The sequence below is a fragment of the Hippoglossus stenolepis genome, chromosome 19, assembly GCF_022539355.2.
Source record: "Hippoglossus stenolepis isolate QCI-W04-F060 chromosome 19, HSTE1.2, whole genome shotgun sequence".
NCBI lineage: Eukaryota > Metazoa > Chordata > Actinopteri > Pleuronectiformes > Pleuronectidae > Hippoglossus > Hippoglossus stenolepis.
In genome coordinates, this window is record NC_061501.1 from 14,420,296 (window position 1) to 14,442,237 (window position 21,942).

Below are 21,942 nucleotides of genomic sequence, written 5' to 3' on the forward strand. Positions count from 1 at the left end.
TTGAAGAGTAACAATGAACCTGGCAGATGGATGAAGCCGGAAAAATCTGCACTTTGGCAACTGACACATCAACTGCAAATAGCCAGTGAGGCGGATTCTCTCCTGTGGGAAGGTATCCCTGCATGATCACATGTTGCAGGGAGGCAGCTATTGAAGACTCTTGATTTTATGTTTGAGCTTTCGCTGTGTTCAGCACACGAAGTACCCACATCTCCCGGGATTCAAATGTTGCTCACTAATGAGCTTATTCGAAGGACGGAAGAAGACACAGAGGATGTGGCTTCTCTGGACAAGTGTAGATCATCATTAGTTCAGAAGAGAGCATCTTAATATAACCTATGTGTTATATATGGGGGGATAAATTATATATGAAGCCTGTCATGGTGCTAAATCTGCACTTCATCAGTGGGGTTTTATCTCACAGTCAGAAGTACCAGAGGCTGATGCTGTGGTAAAATAATAATGCACGCCACAAGGCTCGGCACACAGCGCACCAGGCTATATCTCTCTGGAGCCCCTGCATGTGGCCTGAGCTGGTTTCATACCCTCGATGATCACTCCACTTTGAAGATGATCGCGTTCTTGTCCGTGCTCTGTTGCCTCATGCATCCTCGTGCATACATTTCCTGTGAATCAGAGGGCTGTGATGAAGGTTTTGATTAGCCTCTGTCTGGCAGCTCCTTCCTGTCGCGATGATGACAAATGACGCACATGTACAAACACACTACTGGACGGACACGCACACACAAACGCAGACACACACACACACACACAAAACCAATTTTATTCAGCACACAGCTCGGGATTATTAATTCAATGCATAACTTAATTATTCATCTCTGTATTTCTTTAACTTATTGTGATCAATCTTTTTCTTTTCTTTTTATAAACTTGCAACAACAGTTAATCAATTGTATGTTTGATTGTTGATTTGAACCTGTAATTGATATCTGTGATCAACTAGCTTGTGCTCCAAGGCCAATGGTTCCAAGTTACATCACAAAAACAAAACCCTTCTTCAAATCTAGCATAAAGAAAACCGTCCTGAGAGCTAAAAGGAGGTTGGGCGATACATTTAAATAACAGCAGAGCATCGCAGCACAAAATGCAGCAAACAGGTTTATTTGTACATTTAAAGATGATCAGTCAACATGTTTTTTTTTACCTAAAAGTATTAATACTAAGTGTAAAATAAACATTTAAAATTTATTGTAGGATTTTCCACTTGCTGATGTTGTTGTTGTTGTTGTTGAACTTCATAATCCTGCAACAATTATCATTCCCGGCGCAAATATAATGCACCGAGTAGTGTCCGAAAGCGTCCTCTCTTTTCTTCTGACGCGCTCCCAGCATAGCTCTATATATAGAAGACCCTATGCAGTAAGTAGGGGTTAAGTGGGGACTTCAGACAGAGCCATTGTCTTAATACAAAGAGGGAAAGGCTATAGCCTCAATGTTTAGTTTTATATCTACAAAGCTATTAGGTGCATATTAAAGACCATTTTACGAGATACTTGATTTTTAATGAGTCGACTGGAAACACACATTATTTTTAATTAACTAAGGAAGCTAATGCTACCTTTATTTACTAGTTTAATTAGTTAGCTAGCTTCAGCAGATAAACTACCATTATTATTTAAATCGGTAAAGTGTCAGTAAGACGTGAAACCTTCTATTGTTTACATTGAAGAGCCACCGATTTCAACAATTGCTGTAAATTTCAAGAGGTAAATCTTGAGACATTATCAGACATAGCAACAGTAACTAAGGTGTTTGCGGATCACTCGCAAGTATCCACAACAATATAATTGAGAGTGACTGCAACCAAAGTAGCTTAAACGTACCGTTGTAAGCAAATCTATAAAAATAATTCCATACATGAATGTTGTTGATGTTATTAAAATGTTTTTGGACATTTTTTATTTCTCAACTCACGTTGGAGCGTCCACTGTACGTTTTGCTTTTCATGTCCCTCTTTATCACGAAACCCACTTATGATTTCACACCGTTCCCTCTGGTCACATAGCTACACACAGCACTGTATGCTTTGGCTAATTGGACAGGTCACCCCTCTGAAGTCTGCCCACTCAGCACATTGGATCTGCCAAATTGAATAATCAATAATCGAATGAGCGCCGCAGTCTGCATTTAGAAATTGCTGAAACAATGTAGTCATACGTGAGCAGGAACAGAGAGAGATCTACGGACGGGGACTTACTATGTCATGACGTGTTAATTCTCTTTTCTTTATTATGGCTCCTTCGGGAGTCATTCAGCCAAATCCATTTCTCTATTTATATGTCACTCTTGATTCAGCTCATAAAGCCAATCATTAAAATTTCAAGCCCTTTGAGTGTAAAATTGTTCAAACCTTTTATAGTGAATATTCCCCATTCACACTGCATATCCAAAAGTGCATTGATTCGGATTCCTGTAGCTAATTTGCTATTCGTTTTAAGTCCGGCTCTTATCTCGTCCATGATTTAGGTGGTATTGAGTCTGCCTGCATTTGCAGAGCGAACGTGTTGCTGAGTGCTGCAGCCCAAGAGGACATATTAAGTGAGAAGTGGGCTGTGTAGAGAGGAGTTGGCGTGGACCAACTGCAATCTATAAAAAAAACCAAGGCGGAGGTAGACAATGGTGCTACATACTAACTACGCTGTGGTCAAATATATGCACAAGGGGCTGGGATTGGAATCACCTTCATCGCAGTTAGATAACCAATGAACACGATGCACACATGATTATTAAAATTTGATATTTAGATTTTGATTTAAAAGATGACAGAAGAAGTCACTCTATATAAAGATCTTCATCATGTGTATATAAGTTCAGGTTTTATAGATTCTCTTAGCATTTACTGAAATGTCATTTATCTACAGTAACTGAGATTTCACAATTTAATTGTTATGCACATCTTACCACACATCAATAATATGCTAATTCAACATTTTCCTCATGTTGTTTGAATCTCTGGGTAGCGGCTACAGCAGAAGTGGAAAGAAACGGGCAATCAGCTCGCCAGTAAAGGTTAAAACCGCTGGCATTTCAGCAAGGCAAGGCACATTTGTCAAAGACCCTAATGAAAATGCTACAATGGCACATAGAGATTTTTGGAGCATCTTGTGAATACTTTCAGCCCTCGACATAAAAAATTAATCACAAGGAGATAAAACGGTGTGTTTTATTAATGAAACAAAAATAAGCCACATCCAGAAGTTTGATGTTTTTAGTGTAAAACAAGGATCTAGTGATGTGGATGCAGCTTGTGCGGATGGATTACTTCAACATAACACAAAAAGCAAAAAGGCTAAATAAGATAATGCAGTTTTCCATCTGGGGGAAAACAGCAACAAAAGTCGTGTTTTTAAGTGTCTGTGTTTGTTTAGTACCAAAAGCACATCCTGCATACGAATGCAAAACAAAGGCTGTTTACCTCCCCGGGGCTCGTTGCGGTAACATATGAGCCGGATTGTTTGCTCTTATTCCATCTGCAGAGGTTGAGTCAACATGTTTCCTCAGGGCTGCTCCCAATCCTCGTTAGGGGGGATTTCATTATGAAATCCTGAGCGGCCACGAGAAAGCCACAGAAGCTCATGGTCACGCCGCTCTCGCCGTGGTTGTGATCATCAAGCCAGGCAATCAAACCACATTGTGTTTCCATGCAACAGATCTCATTCATATTGTAATGCTTCTTGAAGGGAATTCAGACCAGGAGCTCTCACTTCTGGGTGCGAATAATGCGAGAAATGATAAAACAGCGCCGACATGCATGTTATCAGACAACAAAGTGGTGCGTTCAAACATCCTCTGGGCTGCTAGAGGTGGAGGGGATTGGGTAAATCAGCAGAGGCAAAAACAATACATGAACTGGTCCTTGCCAAAGCACCACCTTCTTAAACCCAAAGACAAATCACCACTTTCTCAGTCCCAACCTCAGGCTGGTCCTGGCTTGGCCTTGAAGGAGAAACTGTATATTATTATTTTTGTTCAGTTTTTCTTTCTTCTAGTTTGTAATACAGATTCTTTGTCGATGTAAAAGTTTTTCAAAGTTAAAAACCCCAAAGTTTGCGTTAAAGGGAGAAAACTCTGAAGCTCCTGAGACACAATCATTAGTCCAGCAAATATTTACAGGGTCTCCCCAAATATGCATTCTGCTTGCCTATAGCTCCTAGTTGGACACCCCCCTAACCAAGCTACGCAAAGCAAGAGCGGAGGCTGACATCTTCTACATGCGTTGGAATTGGTTGACCAATAACAACAGAGTAGGCCAGCCGGCCAATCAGAGGAAACTGGGCTTTATTTGGAGGAGGGCCTGAGAGAGACAGGAGGCTGACGGACAGTTTGAGGACAGTAATGTGTTTACTGAGCGTTAGAGCATAAACCTTTGGTGACGGAGTATCTACAGCCTGACACACACCTATCTACCCTCTGAAATGCAAATGTGTGAGAAGCCTGAAGTGTGCACAAGCATTATTTTTCCTGTACGCGTTTATGAAGGTTGCCCTCGATAAAGGGTTCTGTAAGTAAAGCTGCGGCGAAAAAAGTCGTGTTGAAGATCTGTCAGCATGTTCCTGGAGCCTCAGAGGACAAACCACACTATCAGCCTTTCTTTGACTTAGCACCTATAGACACCCTATATAACCTGGGTGACTGAGAAATCTTCACAGACCTGTACGGGGCTGTCTCTCGCCGTCCTGGTGCCATAGCAACAGAGGCTGAGGTGGTTAATCTTCACTGCTCAGAGGAACCGTGAGGACCTGAGATATCCCCTGTTTCTGATGTGACTCCTGCAACCGAGAGACTAATTCCACCAACACTTTCATCACTGCGTACTCCTGTTTCTGTCGACCGGATGAACACACGGTGGGAATTCCTGCTGCTTCCTGTAGTCTGAGCGGTGGCCTCAGCAATTAGTCTGCTCCGCAAAAAAATTACAACGCCACCTGTCTAATCTGAGCCAGCCAGGGAGCCAGCCTCCTTCTTGTGACAGTATTCAGACTCATGTATCCGTGCAACAGCTTTCACATTTTTTTTAAAACTCCCTTCTCAGGTCTTTCTGGTCTCTCTCCATGTCTACATCGGTGTAGCCAAGCCCACTGGGGTGTAAAATTGAAATACGCAGAGCCAGACAAAACAAAAGATAACGGGGTTTTTATTTTTTTTTTCCTGTCAGTCCATTGCAACCCAACAAAAAAAAAATCGTATTTTTTGTTTTTGAGATAAATAGCTCCGACACATACTGTAGCATGCCACTGTTATCTCAAGGGGATTACATGCATTACTCTTTTCTTAGGGAGGCTTTAGAGGCTGATAGAGGTGTTTCCATTTAAAATGTCATAAGCCTATCCTAATTCATCAGAGGTGCTGTGGCACAGCGGCCGCGGCTCAGGGTGTTTGAGATTCCTCTCACACTCATTGTATCAACTATTCATGGCTCGGCAGAGTGAGTTATTATGGTGAATGACAGTGCCGGGGTCAGAGGAGTGAGGAATCACAGAGGAACAGCGGAACATAAGCAAAGGATCAATGCTCCGAGCAAACACAAGACATTAGTTATGTTCACAATCTCCAGCTAAAGAGTGATGGCAGCATCTCTCTCAGGTTTCAAACCCTGTCTCGTTTTTCCTTTTGATGCCAAAAGGAAACTGTCATCAGGTAGTATTGTATATTCACATGCTATGAGCCCAAGAGCCAGGCTCGTACAGATGTTTGTGTATGTGCAGCTGTTCATTTAGGTTTTATTCTAGAATTTATGTTTGGTAAATATAGTGAAAATACAGTTAAAGAGACATGCCCCATATTTGAATAATGTACAACCTGATAAAACCAGGCTTTCCTTACGTACGCTGGATATGGTTGACCAATCACAACAGAGTGAGCCAGCTGGCCAATGAGAGCAGACTGGGATGTGTTTGGAGGGCGGGCCTTAAAGAGACAGGAGCTAAAACTAAGTGTTTCAGACAGAGGCTGAAAAGAGGAGCTGCAGCAATCGACACTTTGAGGAAAGTGATGTGTTTTCTGGACATTAGAGCATGTGAAACTTTTCATGTAATTATGAACTGGAACATGAGCAGAATATGTCTGTTTTAAAACACAGCTGGACCACAATAAGACAAACATCTCGTTTGAGCCTCTTCACAGTTACGAATTAAACTCTGAATAAAGTGTATGTTTCATAACTTTGCACAGATACTAAGTTTTGTTTTTTTCTCATTTGAACATTACAGCTGCCAGACATCAAACTGTTTGCAGGTTAGCATTTAGCTCGAAGCACCATCTGTCCGTGAACATGGGCTCTCAGGAACATCTGCAGGGAATTTAATCACAGCAGGTACAAAAGTTCACTCGGACTCAAGGACAAAATGATTAGGAATTACACTGTGACCCCAAAAGTACATTTGTGGCTGTAATCCAAATATACAACCTAATTACCATAAAATACACTTTGCTTGTATTAAATTCCTGTGTCTTCACTGTGTGTGCATGCAAACTGTAAGTCGAGTGGTTAGCAGAGGTTTACAACCATGAAGTGGGGATTTGAGTTTTTCTTTCTGCTGTTTTTTTAGTTTTCACTGCAAATAAATAAAATATCCAAAATGATGAATGTGTTGAAAGCTGAAAGATAGATACGGGTTAATATTCCTGAATATATTTCCTCTTTTACTGTTCCACCCTGCAAATCAACCGAGCTCATGCATTAAAATATGAAAGAAGAAACTTGTCTCATGTCAAAGTCTGGTTTATCAGTTTGCATCTCCTCAGGAGTATTTTAGAATTTCCAATTTCTCCAACGCTGACCTCTGTCTTTGCCCCGAGAGCTTGAATTAAAAGCAAGCAAGGAGCGGATGGATAGACAGCGAGAGCGAGCGCTCAGTCAGACATTCACACACACACGCACACACACACACACACACACACACACACACACACACACACACACACACACACACACACACACACAGACAAACACACACTCACTAGGATCCTCCTCTCCACAGTCCTGCTGTGCAGTTTCTATTTGGATAAAACTGAGCTGTCGCAGAATAACAAGTGCAACAACAGTGGAGTCACACAGTCGACATCCACTCACGCAGGAGGAGGCTGAGCCCACTTTGTTGTGGCGATAAGACGAGACAGTGCAGGACATCTGGTCTTGTCTGGTCATTTTGTCTCTCCACCACATGCACTTCAGCTATTACGGTTCAAGTGTTACCTGAGGCTAGTGTTGGGAAACTGTCTACAAGTGAAGTGACTGCGATATTAAAGTTCTGGGACAAAAAAATGGAAACATTTGCGGTTTATAGTGTTTAACTGTTATATAAAATGTTGTATTTCTGTATTTGCCCACACTGTCCATCTGGTGGCATTGTGCAAGTGTCACATGGCAGCTTGTTGCATCTATTTCTGCACAACCTGGTGGCAGAAGGTTTAATTCGCCAGAGGCAGCTGGTTCTAATCCAACGTCAGTTTAGCCGAGCCACATTCTCATGCACGCTGTCTTCCCCGACGACATGGATTGATGAGATCCTTTGAAGAGCAGCAGGCGCACTGCTGGCTCTGACACGTCCGTGCAGGCAGTGGCCCTGCAGAGAGATGGGCCGCGCCAATGCCCATTTTAAAAATGACCTCCAGTAGCTGGGACATGATCATCATAAAAATGAATACTTATTAAAACTAAAGAGCTCTCCCTTCCTCTCTTCTCTCCTTTCTAGCCTTATGCCGGCGTGTGTGTTTGTTAACGTGTGTGTCTGCGTTCCGACTGTTTCCAGTTTTCCTCGCGGCTCAGCCTGAACACATGTTGCTTTTTCTCGTCATAGTGTCAAGCTTGACGCTGTGTCTCACAAATGAAGTGCTCGTTTATTGTCAGTTTTATCATCCAAGGCTTAAGTGGAAGGAAGCATGCACACACTGACAAAAACACTGACACAGTTACACACATGACGCACCATTAAGAAAACTCACTACTTTTTATGTTTGTTTCCCCAGACATGAATACAAGTGTGGATTCCTAAGAAGTGCCTCAGATGGATTTAATGGTCCATATCTTAACATAAAAAAAAAAAAACTGTAAACAACACATTTCTGCAACACTGTGCATTTCCTGAGAATGGTCGTCACGAGACGTAAGAGGGGCGGAGTGTGAATTATCGAACCGTCCTCGCTTAATTTGGGGGAGCAGTTAGAAATCATTTAAAAAGAAGGGACTCCTGCACAATGGCACTGGCTCAAGAAAACACAGTCATGCGATAAATACATGATAGATGTGCCGCGTCATTTACTTCACTTTATCTGAGAGAAAAAATGATAAATGCTGTTTCTGTCTATGTGCGTTTCATTATTTACCACAGAATATTGCTAACACTCAAACGACCATTACAATAAGTGGCTTCGTTTTCTTCTCACTTACATTTATGTTCTTTCATTTTGATAAATCACTCTGTTCAACAGAGTCTAAATCATTAATTTTTTTACAGTATTACTGAAGCTATTACTTCGATGTATGTGACACATTCAAAAAATATAAACATTCAATAAAATCTAATGTAAGGGAACAGGTTGAGGTCATTATGCAGGTTTGTGTTGCTGTTGTGTTACTTACTTTTGTCCGACTTGTCAAACAAACAAATCTGTTTGGAAAAAAAAGATAATTTAATAGCGTTTTATCGTATTTAAGCCATGTAGCACTGCTGTCCTGTGAAAACTGTTCATCTCTAACGTGTGAACTTCTCAGAAACACTTTCAGATTTGCAAAAACAACTTTTTGCAGACGATCGAATGTTGTGTTTTTCAGCCAATGTTGGTCGGTTGGTTCAACTTTACTATTTACTCTTTTTGTGTGTGTATTTGTACTTTAGGATGTTTCATTCTTACAGTTGTACATCAATTATTTCAACTTGCTTCATTTAAAGTTGAAATTGTTATAGAGCGAGAGCTGAAGTCACATGATGAAGCCGTCAAGTCTCAAATCGGATTGTTCTGTGAATTTGCTCACAATCACGAAATGTTGTAGTTTTCACTGGACAGCGATGATCGATGCTCTGAACAGATCCACAGCCGCTTCTTCACACTTTTAATATTTCAAGAGATTTGTGCAAAAACACATTGATGTTTCTCTCCAGCAGGAGCTCACTTACATATGACACAACTACTCGCTGAGGATCCAGTTCTCATGCTTCACTTTAACATTTATTACAGATAAAAATACTGTTCACTCACTGAGGACTTTGGGTAGAAAGTGGCGAATGCACAGCTTGTTCTTGGGTTTATTATTCACGAGGTTCGTTTTGTTCTGTTTTTCTTTAATTTTTCTTCTAGCTCTACTTTGAAATGATTCCCAGCAGCTTCACATACGATGATGAAACTGTTTACCAGGGAGTAAACATGCCTTTCTCCCTAATAAGCCTGAATCGACAACATGTAGATGGCGTCGTAAATGCCCCCTTCACATCACAACACAACAAATGTATTCTCCTCCCTGTAGCTACAGCACCTCAGACAATCATTTCAGTCCAGCTGTGAGGTAACATCAGTGTAGTAATAGACAAAACACATCCAAGGTTAAAAAATGACACGTTTATAAAGACAGTTTGTGGTTCCATCGTCGGTTCTTCTCGCCGTGGAGGAGGAACAGTGTGGAGTGCTCGCCGGTGCCGAGTGTCTCAGCGCTGTCGGGAGAAGAGGTTCCTCAGGGCGTTGTTGTAGTTCTTATTGAAGGCGGTGTATATGAGCGGGTTGAAGAAGGAGTTGGAGTAGCCCAGCCACAGGAAGATGCTCTTCCAGATGGGCGGGATGTCGCAGGAGCACAGCGGCACGATGAGCTCGGTGATGAAGAAGGGAATCCAGCACAGCACAAACACGCCGATCAGAATGCCAACCATCAGCGCCGCCTTCTTCTCCTTCTGCTCGCGCCACGTGTCCCCGTCTGTCTGGAAGGTCACGGTGGCGTGGCGCACAGTGAACACCATCTGGGGCTGCTGTGTTTCCTCTTTCACCTGCAGCCGATCAAAGAATAGATCAGTCACGCTATCGATTCAATGATCCATTAGAATGAGAAAGGAAATATACTGACAACAAAGGCCAAAGAAAATCTATTACTGAGAAAAGATGGACTATATAGGCTGAGGAGGAGAAGTATGAATCGACAGGTGGCTCAACAATCCAAAGATTAAACACACAGGACCGAGCATAAAGTCGGAGTCATGTCTTAATCTGCGATATTTTCCCGAAACCCATTTTGTGCCATTTCACAAACACGGCGTGCAGCGGGGAAGAGGAAGAGGAGAATGTCAACATTAATCTGCTGACTTTCTCTCTCTCGTGTTCTGTTGCCTAGCGCAGCTCAGGGCTGAATCGTTTTGTTTATCTGTCGAAGTCGCCGAGGTCACTTCGCCCGCCTAACAGCTTTTAAATGTTTAACAGCTCCGAACGTGTCAGAAATAAAACACACAGAACGGATCCTCCAAAGCCGTTGAGTTGTGTTCAATATTTAAACAAGACGCGGCATCAGGACAGGGGGGGAACTTTTTCACTCTGAAGGGAAATTTTTAGTTGAATCACTTTGGGTCAGCGAGGTCCATGACTGATAAGATGGATGAAGAGAATCCATTTACAGCAGAGGCCAGAAGTTAAAAGCGCAGTGCTGTTGGAAAGGAGGTTTCAGATTCAATGGGAGGTTTATGACATCTCAACACTTATACACTAACTGGTGCAGCCACTGAAAGAGGCTCTTTACTGCAAATCCTCCTTCACACAGGAGATCGATGAGGTGATGATGCACCTTCGACCTGAGAAACTGAGACTCACCTTCAGTGACCTAAAGCTACATCTCTGGAGAAATGGAAAAATGGAGAAATGGAGAATATATATATATATGTACAATGACTCGTAAGATATAGTTGTCAAACCCTCATGACAACGAAATGTAATTGAGGTTTGATATTTTATAGTTTAACCATAAACCGTAAACTCCAAATATAGAGAGCTGGAATTAAGAGAATAAACATATTTTAAATGTAAACATGAATCCACATCTTTTCTGAATAGTTTATCCTGTGAAATAAACGTTTCCATATCAACGGAGATACTCTTAAGTCTGTGAATGGCTCATATCTGCCAATTTTCAGCCAACTGATATATGGGTCGGGCTCAAATCCACACCCAGCCGGACCGGTTGACATATCTCCCCGGACCCGACCCATCACCAGTGATTAAACAGACGTGCTACAGTCGCTCACATCAAATGGGTTATCGCCTCCTTCTGCTCCCGTTTTGGTGGTTTGATGATGTTCTTGCAAAAGTCAACAGTCGTGGCCCCTGTGCTCTGTGAAGGCTTGCCAAGATTGTGGCTATCCAAAAGCTAATATCAATGCTGTAAACTTTTTTACGCAGAACCGTGAATTAATATTAATATACTTTTACCAGTTACACAACTATGCGCATAAGCCGTATAGAAAGTGGATGGATGGATTTTTAGGATTTACAGCCTTCCAGAGGTGAGCCTGCATATTGACAAGCCCTCTTCTCATCCTCATGGCCGCCAGCTATAGTCAAATTGAGAAAGGCCCTCTCTAGAGCCCCAGTTCGATCTGTCTCTATTCTGAGGCAACTCAATTATTACGTTTCAGGTGATTATACACTAATGAAAACATAATAATGAATGTTATATCTTCAGTTTCTAATAGATTAGATAGCCAATAGATTCTCCTAAATCCCACATTGAATCTTTAAAAGTGGGAGAGACCCGTTTAGTCATATGTTCAGGTAAATTTAGTCAGGAAACATTTAGTAGACAAAACATCAGCCACCTGTTATATGAACCGTTTTCTGAAACTATATATCTTTGATAATGCTATTTGTGCAACCGGGTCAACAATCCATGCTTCATAACTCCAACTCTCCAGCGTGGCGAGTGTATGTGTGTGTGTATATGTCTTAATGTCTTTGAGTGGGTGTTGTTGATGGATGAGTGCAGCAGGTTTATTATCTCCGATGTTGATGCCACTGGTCATATCGCTGGTGACACCGTGCAGCGCTCGCCGCCTCGACTCGTGAATGCATACGCCGGGAAATGATGAGAATAAACTTTGGCTGGGTAATGAGACACATTTCATTCGACCATAAGCTGCTGATATATCAGCGGAAAGCAACATAACCAATAAAACATATTCAAATTAATTGCCATGGCTGCAAGAGTGATTGCCTGAGTAATGGAACTTGACATAAAAGGGTCATTCTGCAGAATGGGTGTCGATTGCTTGTTGTAATTCTTCTAAATTTAACTTTATTTTTTAATCTGAATCTAATAACGCACATATTCACCTATTAAAAATGAGTATTAGTCCATTTCTTTATCATATCTGTTCGTATAATTTATAGTTATGACTAAATGTCTCTATATCTGCACTCAATTGGAGCAGGGACTGAGAAATGCAGATTTTCAGTAGGTTTTAATGAATAGTTTCAATCACACATCATTAATTCAATGTGCAGGACACTTTGCACACAGTTAAGTTTCATGCATATTTATGCACAAAATGTCCTGGGGGTTGGAAATGGCACCAATTCTGTAGAATGGCTCAAATTCTATTCTACCAAAGCAATAAAAGACGGAGCTCATTCACTTGACAATTGCTCCCTCTTGATCTTGCTCTCCCAACTCATGTTACACCTCCATGACTAAGAGGCGTCTTGAGGATTTGCGGGAAACTTCGAAGTATCTGCATGACTTAAATGAAAAGATCTTTTCTGGGAAACACCTCCTCCTCTTTCCTCTGTGGATGTTTGCCAGCTTGTCACGATGTACAGACTCTGTGTGGTTTTCATAAGAGGCAGTTCATAGGTGCAGTAAAAAAAGATGTCTACTCTCTATCATTGATTTGTTTTGGGAGGGATCTCGAATCACATTTCCAAGTGTAAAGTGGGTGCAAACACAATCTTCACGGTGAATAAATGTTTTCTAATGCTCGAGGAATAGATCTCGATCAGCTGTCTGCTGATTAGAGAGTTATCAAAGGCAGGAAGGTGCAGTGGCCCATTAAAGATGTTGGAGGTGTGTATTTATAGCCTTCAACCTACGCACATTAGCAAACTGCTGGTGATGAGCAGGATGGCTTTGATTATTTGTCCGTATGCTCATAGATCAGATGCTCAAGTTTCCCTGATTACTGTTGAATGGCTCATCATCCAAAATAAAGAATAATTGCAGTGTTTGTGGGTCAGGGGTATCAGCCAGTTTCAGCAGGAGAGATATGCATGATTTAATAGAGGAGGGGGAGGATAATGATATTGTGACTCACAGGGATGAGGGGTTATTTTAAGAAGCTGTATCTCTAAAAGAAAAGAACAAGTATAATCACCTCCGCCATGGGGGTGATTGTGTTGGTCTTGCGGGAGCCAATCCGAAACTTGGCCGCCTTGTAGATCTTCCAGTAAACAAACAGCACCACACACAGAGGAAGGTAAAATGCTCCGAAGGTGGAGAAGATGGTGTAGGACGGCTCCTGGCTCACCTGGCACTTCATGCCCTCTGAGTACGTCTCCCCCCAGCCGAAGAGCGGCGACAGGGAGATGATGGAGGACAGCAGCCACGTGAGCGCGATCATCACGTTGGAGATCTTTTTGCGCGTCTTGAGCGTGTACTCCAGGTGCCTGGTGATGGACCAGTAGCGGTCCAGCGCAATGGCCGTCACGTTCCAGATGCTGGCCGTGCAGCAGAGCACATCGAAGGAGATCCACACCTGGCACAGCACGCGGCCCAGTTTCCACAGGCGGCCGTTCAGCTCGTGGACGAGACTGAGGGGCATGACCAGGGCGGCCACCATCACGTCAGAGATGGCCATCGAGGCCACAAGGTTGTGGGGGACGCGGTGGAACGTCCTCACCCGGAGGATGGTCACCAGCACCAGCAAGTTCCAGACGAAGGTGGCCACCACCAGCATCGCCAGTAAGGTAAGAGTGAGCACACTGAAGACGGAGAAGGGCCGGTAAATGTTTCCCCCGGAGTCATAGTGGTCCGGGGCAACACTGAAGTTGGCCGTCAGTGTGCTGGTGTTGGGGTAGGTCATGGTAGCTGCTCACCGCCCGGCAGCCGAGGGCCAAGACCACGTAGAGACACTTTCTGCAGACAGTTGATGCATTCTGCAGAAAGAGAGGAGAGAGAAGGATGACACTGTTTTAATGTGACCGCACAGTTTTCTCTCCAGCGTCTAAAAGCCTTTTCGTATTCACAAATTTGATGAAATTCCAAGATATATGCTTCTATGAATGAGGGCTTTACGATGCCATTCTCACACAAAAAAAAAAGAAGTGGCTTTTACCGTGTAGTGCAAATGTGCCGGTGTCGTTCACCAGAGAGGTGGTTTAGTGATATGCTCACAATAGTAAAAAGCACTTGAGTTTCTCATTTCAGCTGTCAAGCAACCTGCCCACAACTTTCAAGTGCAATTTCATCTGCTGTTAAAAGGGCTCGAAAGAACGCCGCGACATCTCTGTGCCTGGAAAAGACCATAAATATTCAGTTTCATCATCCCACTGCTGTTCTTGGATTTGCATCAAAGTCGGGCCTCCGATGCAAAAATCAAATGTTTTAAGTGGAGTCTTTGTTGTGCGCTCATTTGGGAAAGAGATCCCTCCCCGCGAGGCTTTGTCGAGTTGGATGTTTTTAAGAGTTTTCTTTTTTTTTCCTCACTTTAATTTGCGAGTGTCCATCGGAGAGAAACTCTGTATTAACATAGGATTGTCTCAGTTTCGGGAGGAAAAGATTTGACATGCCAGCTCTGTCGATACATCCACAGTCTACGCTCCACAACGTTCGACAGTGCAGAGGCGATGGAGCTCAAATCCTGATCCACTTCTACAGTTTGTCGACTGGATGTTTTGTGAAGTTCTGGTATCGATCTTTACAAATTATAGCTTCTGTGTAAAGTGGCAATTAAACAAACCATCTATTCTACAACTCCAGCTGCGACGTTAGCTGTGAATGGAATCATGTGACTTATCATTAGAAATCCATCATTTGGTCCTGAATACATTGTTATGATAATAATGAATCAAGAAATCGTTTTTTCAGCAGCATCACTGGGGGGAAATTAATGATTTCATGCCTCATGTTTTGGAAAATACACTCAGATGTGCCTGGTTTAACAATGTCCTGAGTTTCTTTTAATGGTGTTGATGCTAATTCTAATCATTAATCATAGTTTAGTATTCATAAATACCTAGTTTTAACCTACTCTTAAAGGGATAGTTCACCCCAAAATGAAAATGCCTTCATTACAAACTCACCACTGTGCCGATGGAGGTGGTGGGTGAAGTGTTTGAGTCCACAAAACACTTTGGGAGTTTCAGGGGTAAACAGTGTTGCTGCCAAATCCCAAACAATTGAAGTAACTGGGGGACCGATTCTTCAAAGGTGGAAAAACAACAGAAAGAAAAACCTAACATGCCTCCAAACTGCTAATGTGGTGTCATCCAAGTGTCCGCAAGCCCCGACATTCAAATTCAACCACAAACGGCCTCATTTACACCACGTTTTTAGTCAAAATGTCAAATGTTGTTAATTGTACTGGATTTGGCTGCGACGCTGTTTACCCCTGAAACTCCAAAAGTGTTCCGTGGACTCAAACACTTCACCCACCACCTCCATCGGCATAGTGGCGAGGAGATAATGAGTGAATGGTCATTTTCTGGGTGAACTATCCCTTTAAGAAACTGTTACACTCCACAGTTTCTTACCTTGACCCAGAGTTTTATCTTGAATCTTAAATACAATCATTCATTTTTGCATTTCTCCTCCTGTGGCGTTGTCATGAGGGGACGTGGACGTCTTTCACAGGCCTCTGGGCACAGTGCAAGTGTCCATAATGAGTTCAGCTAATTCATATAATTCAGCTGAAATAACTGCTACTAATTGAGTTTCCTCAATGGGATCACGTTCCTGCAGCTGATTTTGGCCCCTAATGACATCACTTGTGTTACTGAGGCATCTTTGTATCATCTGATGAATAAATCCCTCAGATTTAGTCTGAATTTACAATGACATGTTGATTTTCTCTGCAACTGACAGAAATAAAAAGTTCCCGGTGAAATGCTTTATGTGTTTTTACAGCCAGCGGGTTGTGTCAGACTGATCCGCTGGTTGTCAATCACCGGGCTCCATCAATAAGTCCCGACGGGCGAAAAACAATACGAGCCATGTTCGCGACAGCCGCTGCATTTATGTGACATGTGACACCGTCTCCAGGCATCACAAACTATGCCCTCTAATCAAAGGGTCCAGCCGAGCACACAGACAGGCCCCTGCGCTCTCTCTCGTCTCCCCGCTCCTATTAACAAGACTAATAGCCATGAAATTGGACAACCGTTGTGCGGGGGGGACCGGCAATCAAATGTGCGGCATTCGGCAAAGGCAACCCTACTGTTTCTCCGCTTCGACATCACAGGCCAGGTGTCTCGGCTGTGGAGGACAGGACGTACAGTGCACACAGCTGCAGGGGAGCACATGCTAATGTACCGTATATATATGTGTGAGTGAGGAGGAAGACAGTGGTAGAGAAGGGTATATATATTTCTTTGCACAGATGTATGAGCGAAGAGTCAACTCAGGTCAGGGGTTGTCCTCAGACTTGCAAGGGCTGATTAACTTCTCATTAACTACGTGAAGCTCTGCACTCTTCTGCTTCTCAGTAGACCGAGGGGACGACGATGTTCGCTCTGACAAAGAAGGATTTTCCTCCGTTCCTCCTCCCGTCATCATTTGCAGACGACTAAAATAACTTAAATCCTCTCTGAGCTTCATGCTGAGCCCTCATGCTGCACCAGATGCTGCAGGAATCAGGTCTTTCATCACTTTTTTCACAGGCGGCCACAAACTGAAATTGCATGTTGGGAAAATTAGGTTTTCTCTGCTCAAATTATTTATTCGTCTGAATTAAAAAAAAGGAAAAAAGTAATTTGCAAGTGCCTTTATTTTTCTGTCTTTATCCAAAGAGCAAGCTGGTAAATACACTGTCTTTCCAACACAGCTCTGAATGTTGCCAAAAAAGTACAATGACATCTCAACTTCTTTTCTTTCTTTGTGTCCAAACCCACTGTCACAACCTCTCCTCTCCATTCCCCTGAGTCTGACATCTGCAGCTGAAGGGACGGGCGGTGTGTGTGTGTGTGGAAGTGTCTTCTTGAAACAGCATAAAGCTAATGGAAATGTAATGGAGAGGCAGTTGTGGTTTGGTGCAACATATTCAGATAAAAAAACATCCAGCTCATTGCAAACAAGCAAACACTGCATGCACACATGCTTTATTCAGAAAAAAGAGTTCGAGATCAGAACAACAACTTTTCAGTCTGCATGGTTCCCGCGAGGATCCCTGTCTGCGCTCGTCTCTGCGCCCACATGACCACCGAGACAATTGTTGCACAAGCATCTCAGACAAAAAAACGCAGCCTCACTTTTATCAACCCGGCATCTGCAAAACACGATCTCATGTGTGGAAGGAACTCACCCCGTCGACAGCTCGGTGTGAAGCGGTCCCGCACCGGAGGAGCATCACCTCTCCAGCGACATCCTCCTCCTCCTCCTCCGCTGCTGCTGCTCCGTTAGAGGAGAGAGTGAGGAGCCTCAGTGTTGACGGCAGCACAAACACACCGAGGATACACACACACACACAGAGAGAGAGAGAGAGAGAGAGAGAGAGAGAGAGAGAGAGAGAGAGAGAGAGAGAGAGAGAGAGAGAGAGAGAGAGAGAGAGAGGAGCCGCTGGAATGAACCACACACTGCTCGGAAGGGGGAGCTTGAGTCCAAGTCACATTGTTAACACTGCGTTTTGTTGGTGCATGCATTAAAAGGGGGGGACTTGCGTGCGTATTCTGTGCGTATTTGTGGCGTGCGCAACAGCTTGTTCTTTGAGAGGCGCGCAGTGCAGGAGCAGACGATGCCTCTGTCTCTGTCTCTCTCGGTAAATACGTTGCCTCCTTCTGATGGGTGTCATTCTGCGGTGATGTTCAGGGGCTGCTGGTGCTGGAGGAGGAGGAGGAGGAGGAGGAGGAGATCATCCCGCTGCTTTGTGATGGATGGTCCCTCCACACGACTACCTGTGGAACTCCCCCGACTTTTCCTCCATCTCCCTCCAACATGATTAATCCTTATTTCTTTTCAAATCTCATTTATTGGCCATATGCACTACTTATAATCAAGTTCCTGCAGATTGTTAAACATTTCAAAATTTTATTTGTCACATACAACAACCATACACAGGTTTGGTTGGCATCCTTGACATGAAGAAAAGATCTGATAAAAAGTGGAAAACCTGTACATACGATATTCTACATACAGCATACGTACTAGCATGTGTGTGTGAAATAGTAGTAACACCTCACAATATTATGCAGTATAATGAAGTAGGAAAATATAATTGTGTGGTCCAGCTACAGAGGCTGTAGCGTTGTTGTTTTGTTTGACAATTTGTTTCTGCCATAGAGAAACTTATTCCATTCCATACATATTTAACTAGAATGTCACTCAGACGTAGAGCACATACCCCCCCCCAGACGATAGTGTACAGACTTGGGCCACTTCAGGGACATTGAGTGCGGCACTTTTGGCCTTCTTGTGACCGGTGCAAAATGGATGTGAACCTCAAGTGGCCGACTTGTAAAACAACAAATGTGGCCTGAGTATCCCCAAAACAAATGTGGGACATTTTGGGGAAACATGCGATGCTCAAGTTAAGGTGTAATCTGGATGTGAACCCAAAGTGGCACATGTGGTAAACGGTGAATATGGCCCAAATAGCACAAAATGATCTTGGGCCACCTTTTGGCACCTTTGGTTAAAATGTGGTATTGCTATAGACTTACTTATGGCCACAAACTGGCAAACAGGAGCGCATTGCCTGAGTGCAGTCATTCCAAATGGAATGTGGGCCAGATGTGGGATGTGATGGGATGTGAGCCAAATCTGGGCCAAAACCATTTTGCTATGTGGGCTGCCAAGATCCAAAATACCCCCGAAATTCAATCAAGCTGCACCAAATGGCACACACAGAAATCAGTCCCTAAAATATGAATTATTGATGTATCAGGAAATAATCTGTATGTTTTCCTGGTACATTAGTGCAAAATGCCCAAAACAAACTAATCCTTCAAAGATCCGTCTCTTTGTCCTCTTTCCTCATGAACTGACTTTTCTGCCAAGCACTACCATTAGATTTAGTATTTATCTTTTTCTCAGAGTAGAACAAAAAAATCCTTCCTTTTCTTCCCCTGCAGTGTAATCATCCCCTTTTAAATTTCAGTTTTGTCCAAAAAGCATTTCCTTTGTGTCAATCATCAAATGTTAGCAAGCAAATTTCCCCCATCTTCCTAATCAGTGTTTCTTGTAACAAAAAAACCCCAATTCAAATCTCGTTTATGTATTGACCATATGCACAATTTACATCAAATTGAGTTTGAATATCCGGTGGGATGCTTTGTCCTGAGAAAATCTCCCTGCATGATACATTTAATTAAATCATCACCTTCCTGCAGAGAGACCAGGACACCGTGTGACTGTTTAGCAAACCATCTGTCCGCTCGAAAATCGCTTTAAAGATGTTTTGATTTTGCGAAAAACAAAATGATCTCTCCTATTAATGTTAATCACTTTCGCCGCCAACAGACTTGTAGCTGTATAAAGAGCAGGGACGCGCTCGGGGGAGGCTGATCTTAAAAAAGATCTGCGCTTCCTACCAGACTCTCTAATGCAGCCACTCACTGTGATGGTAATGACATCCAGCTGTCCTATAATGCAGGCTGATGCTGCACCGATACCCTGACTGTAAACTGGCTGTTTAGTACACAGACGCACAATGGGGCCCTACGGAAAGTGACAGTAAACGCGAAGCCGTATAAAGTTGTTGTTGCAGCTCCACGATCGACACCACAGGGGGGCTTCATCGGGAAATAATTGTCTGAAATCCTGCCGAACTTGCACATTAAGACCCCTCTGCATGCATGTGCCTGGATTTAAGCTAATGCAAATAGCGTCCACACCCACCAGCCGCCTCCTTTACCTCAGCCACCTCCGAGGCTACAGTGAGAGTCTATCTAATTGTTGCTCGTGCTAACACTCACTTCCCCCTAATCCCTGGGATTTGTTTGAAACATCTGCTTAAGGAGGATGAGTGCGTCCGAGTAAGTAACCATGAAATATGCAGCTGCACGCAGGTTGGAGTTTATCACATCCCTTCCCTTTCTCGAAAAACCTTTACGTAGCAGTGGTACCCTTCACCTCCTCCTCCTCCTCCCCTCCTCTAACTTCCTCATGCAGGTGATGCTGAGGCACAAAATCAAATCATCTCAGCAGTTGCTCGTGCAGCAGCTGCTGAATAACCTGGTTTGTAAAAACTGTTTCACGCTAATTACTGGGCTATAAAGGCATTATTGCAACCAATTTGAAGTGTCAGTGCAAAGCGGTGCCTGATTAAAACAGATGACATACTTGCGCTTCCAGCTATTTACTCTCCATGCAGCCCGGATGAGAATACAGCGCAGTGGGCTCAGATGGATGCTCTGGAAGGGCCCACATCGTGTTGCGTTGTCTGTGGGTTTTTGCACAAAAAAGAAAAAGAGTGAGCACTAATGGAGCTTTTGACTGCGTCTTTCATCCTCCCCTCTGTTCCCTTGTTCAAGGCAATGAAAGGGGGTCTTTTTCTCACTGGGCCCATTTCTGCAAATCACATCCCTGACCTTGTCCCGCCAGACTGGTTTCATCCCCATAAATAGCCGGTCATCAATTATTCCTGTTGCAACCAGAATTTTACACGGTCAGCATCTATTACCTTACGGCCCAGCTCCTGGAAAATGACCAGAGAGAGAGAGAGAGAGAGAGAGAGAGAGAGAGGGAGTAGAGAAAAAAAATGGGATGCAGTCTTGAATCAGGGACGTTGTTAGTAAACCTGCCACATAAATCCAGTGGTCCCCCTGGAACAGCTGTGATTGTGCCATGATTGATTGAATGTTGAACACAGAGAAACATAGTGTTTTACATCAAGGCCCTTTCCGTTTGCTCTGTGATCTTATAAAGGTCTCATGTGAGCCGCACGTCTAAATGTGTCGAAGCCTGGACGGGCTTTGGCGGCGCGGCGACATGTTTATTGACTCATTCAGGGACTTAATTGGTTCAGTCAAATAGAGAAGTGCAGCTTGCCGCCGCTTCATGTAACTGTAGAGTTGTTAAATATTCCTCCACGACATTGATTTCACATGTGTTAAAAGCAGATTTCTATCCAAATGACAGATTATAGGCGGTAACCATCAATAACGTGGAGGGCTGAATGGGAAAAAGCCTAATTTTTTACACATGCACAAAGTCCTCCTCTGTTGTGCAGACAAGGTTGATACCGTCAGGCTCCGCTGTCACTCGTCCTTGTACGGTAACGATATCTGCCTGCACTGTACCACCCACACCTAATTACAGCATCGCAGTGTGTCAGTGTCGCTCGCAAAGCAGGAGTCGCTTCCAACAAGCAAGGTGTCAGGGCGTGATTTGCTGAGGCAAGCAGCAGCGGCCCCGGTGCATGAAAGAGAGGGAAGGAGCCATTCAATGACTGGTGAAGACGGAGGAGTGGGGGTCCCGTCTGACAGGCCGACACATGCAGGCAGCAGAGACGCCTGAAAATCAACAAAATGCTCCAAAATTGCACTGGATGCGTCACACGTATGTTGGTTGATTCAAAGTGACTTTATGTGCAGGATGTTTGACTGTAGAACAACATGGCACGTGAAAAAGCTTCCCCTCCTACCTGCACAGTCTAAACTGGCATCTGTGAAATAACAGCAACAGCTGCCGATTTAATGTAGTAGAATAAGTAGTAAAGTGTAAATCAGCCAAAAGTTATCTCACAATGTTAAATAAAGATTTGTCCATGACCTGAGTTTTCCTCTAACACTACCATGAGATTTTAA

General features: G+C 43.4%; 1 protein-coding gene across 1 annotated transcript; it reads right to left on the bottom strand.

Moving 5' to 3' along the window:
- Positions 1-9,167: 9,167 nt before the first annotated feature.
- On the bottom strand, positions 9,168-17,643 carry htr5ab (5-hydroxytryptamine (serotonin) receptor 5A, genome duplicate b). The gene is made up of 3 exons (XM_035142714.2): positions 17,502-17,643; positions 13,359-14,139; positions 9,168-9,995 (listed from the first exon to the last, which is right to left on the bottom strand). Exons 2-3 carry the CDS (start codon positions 14,064-14,066, stop codon positions 9,663-9,665), a joined length of 1,041 nt encoding a protein of 346 aa, XP_034998605.1. The 5' UTR covers positions 14,067-14,139; positions 17,502-17,643; the 3' UTR covers positions 9,168-9,662.
- Between the last annotated feature and the right edge of the window lie 4,299 nt (positions 17,644-21,942).

Coding starts and splice junctions, on each gene's coding strand:
- htr5ab (XM_035142714.2), bottom strand. CDS start 14,066: ATGACCTACCCCAACACCAGCACACTGACGGCCAACTTCAGTGTTGCC. Junction 9,996..13,358: donor CAATCACCCCCATGGCGGAG/GTGATTATACTT, acceptor GATCGGCTGCAG/GTGAAAGAGGAAACACAGCA.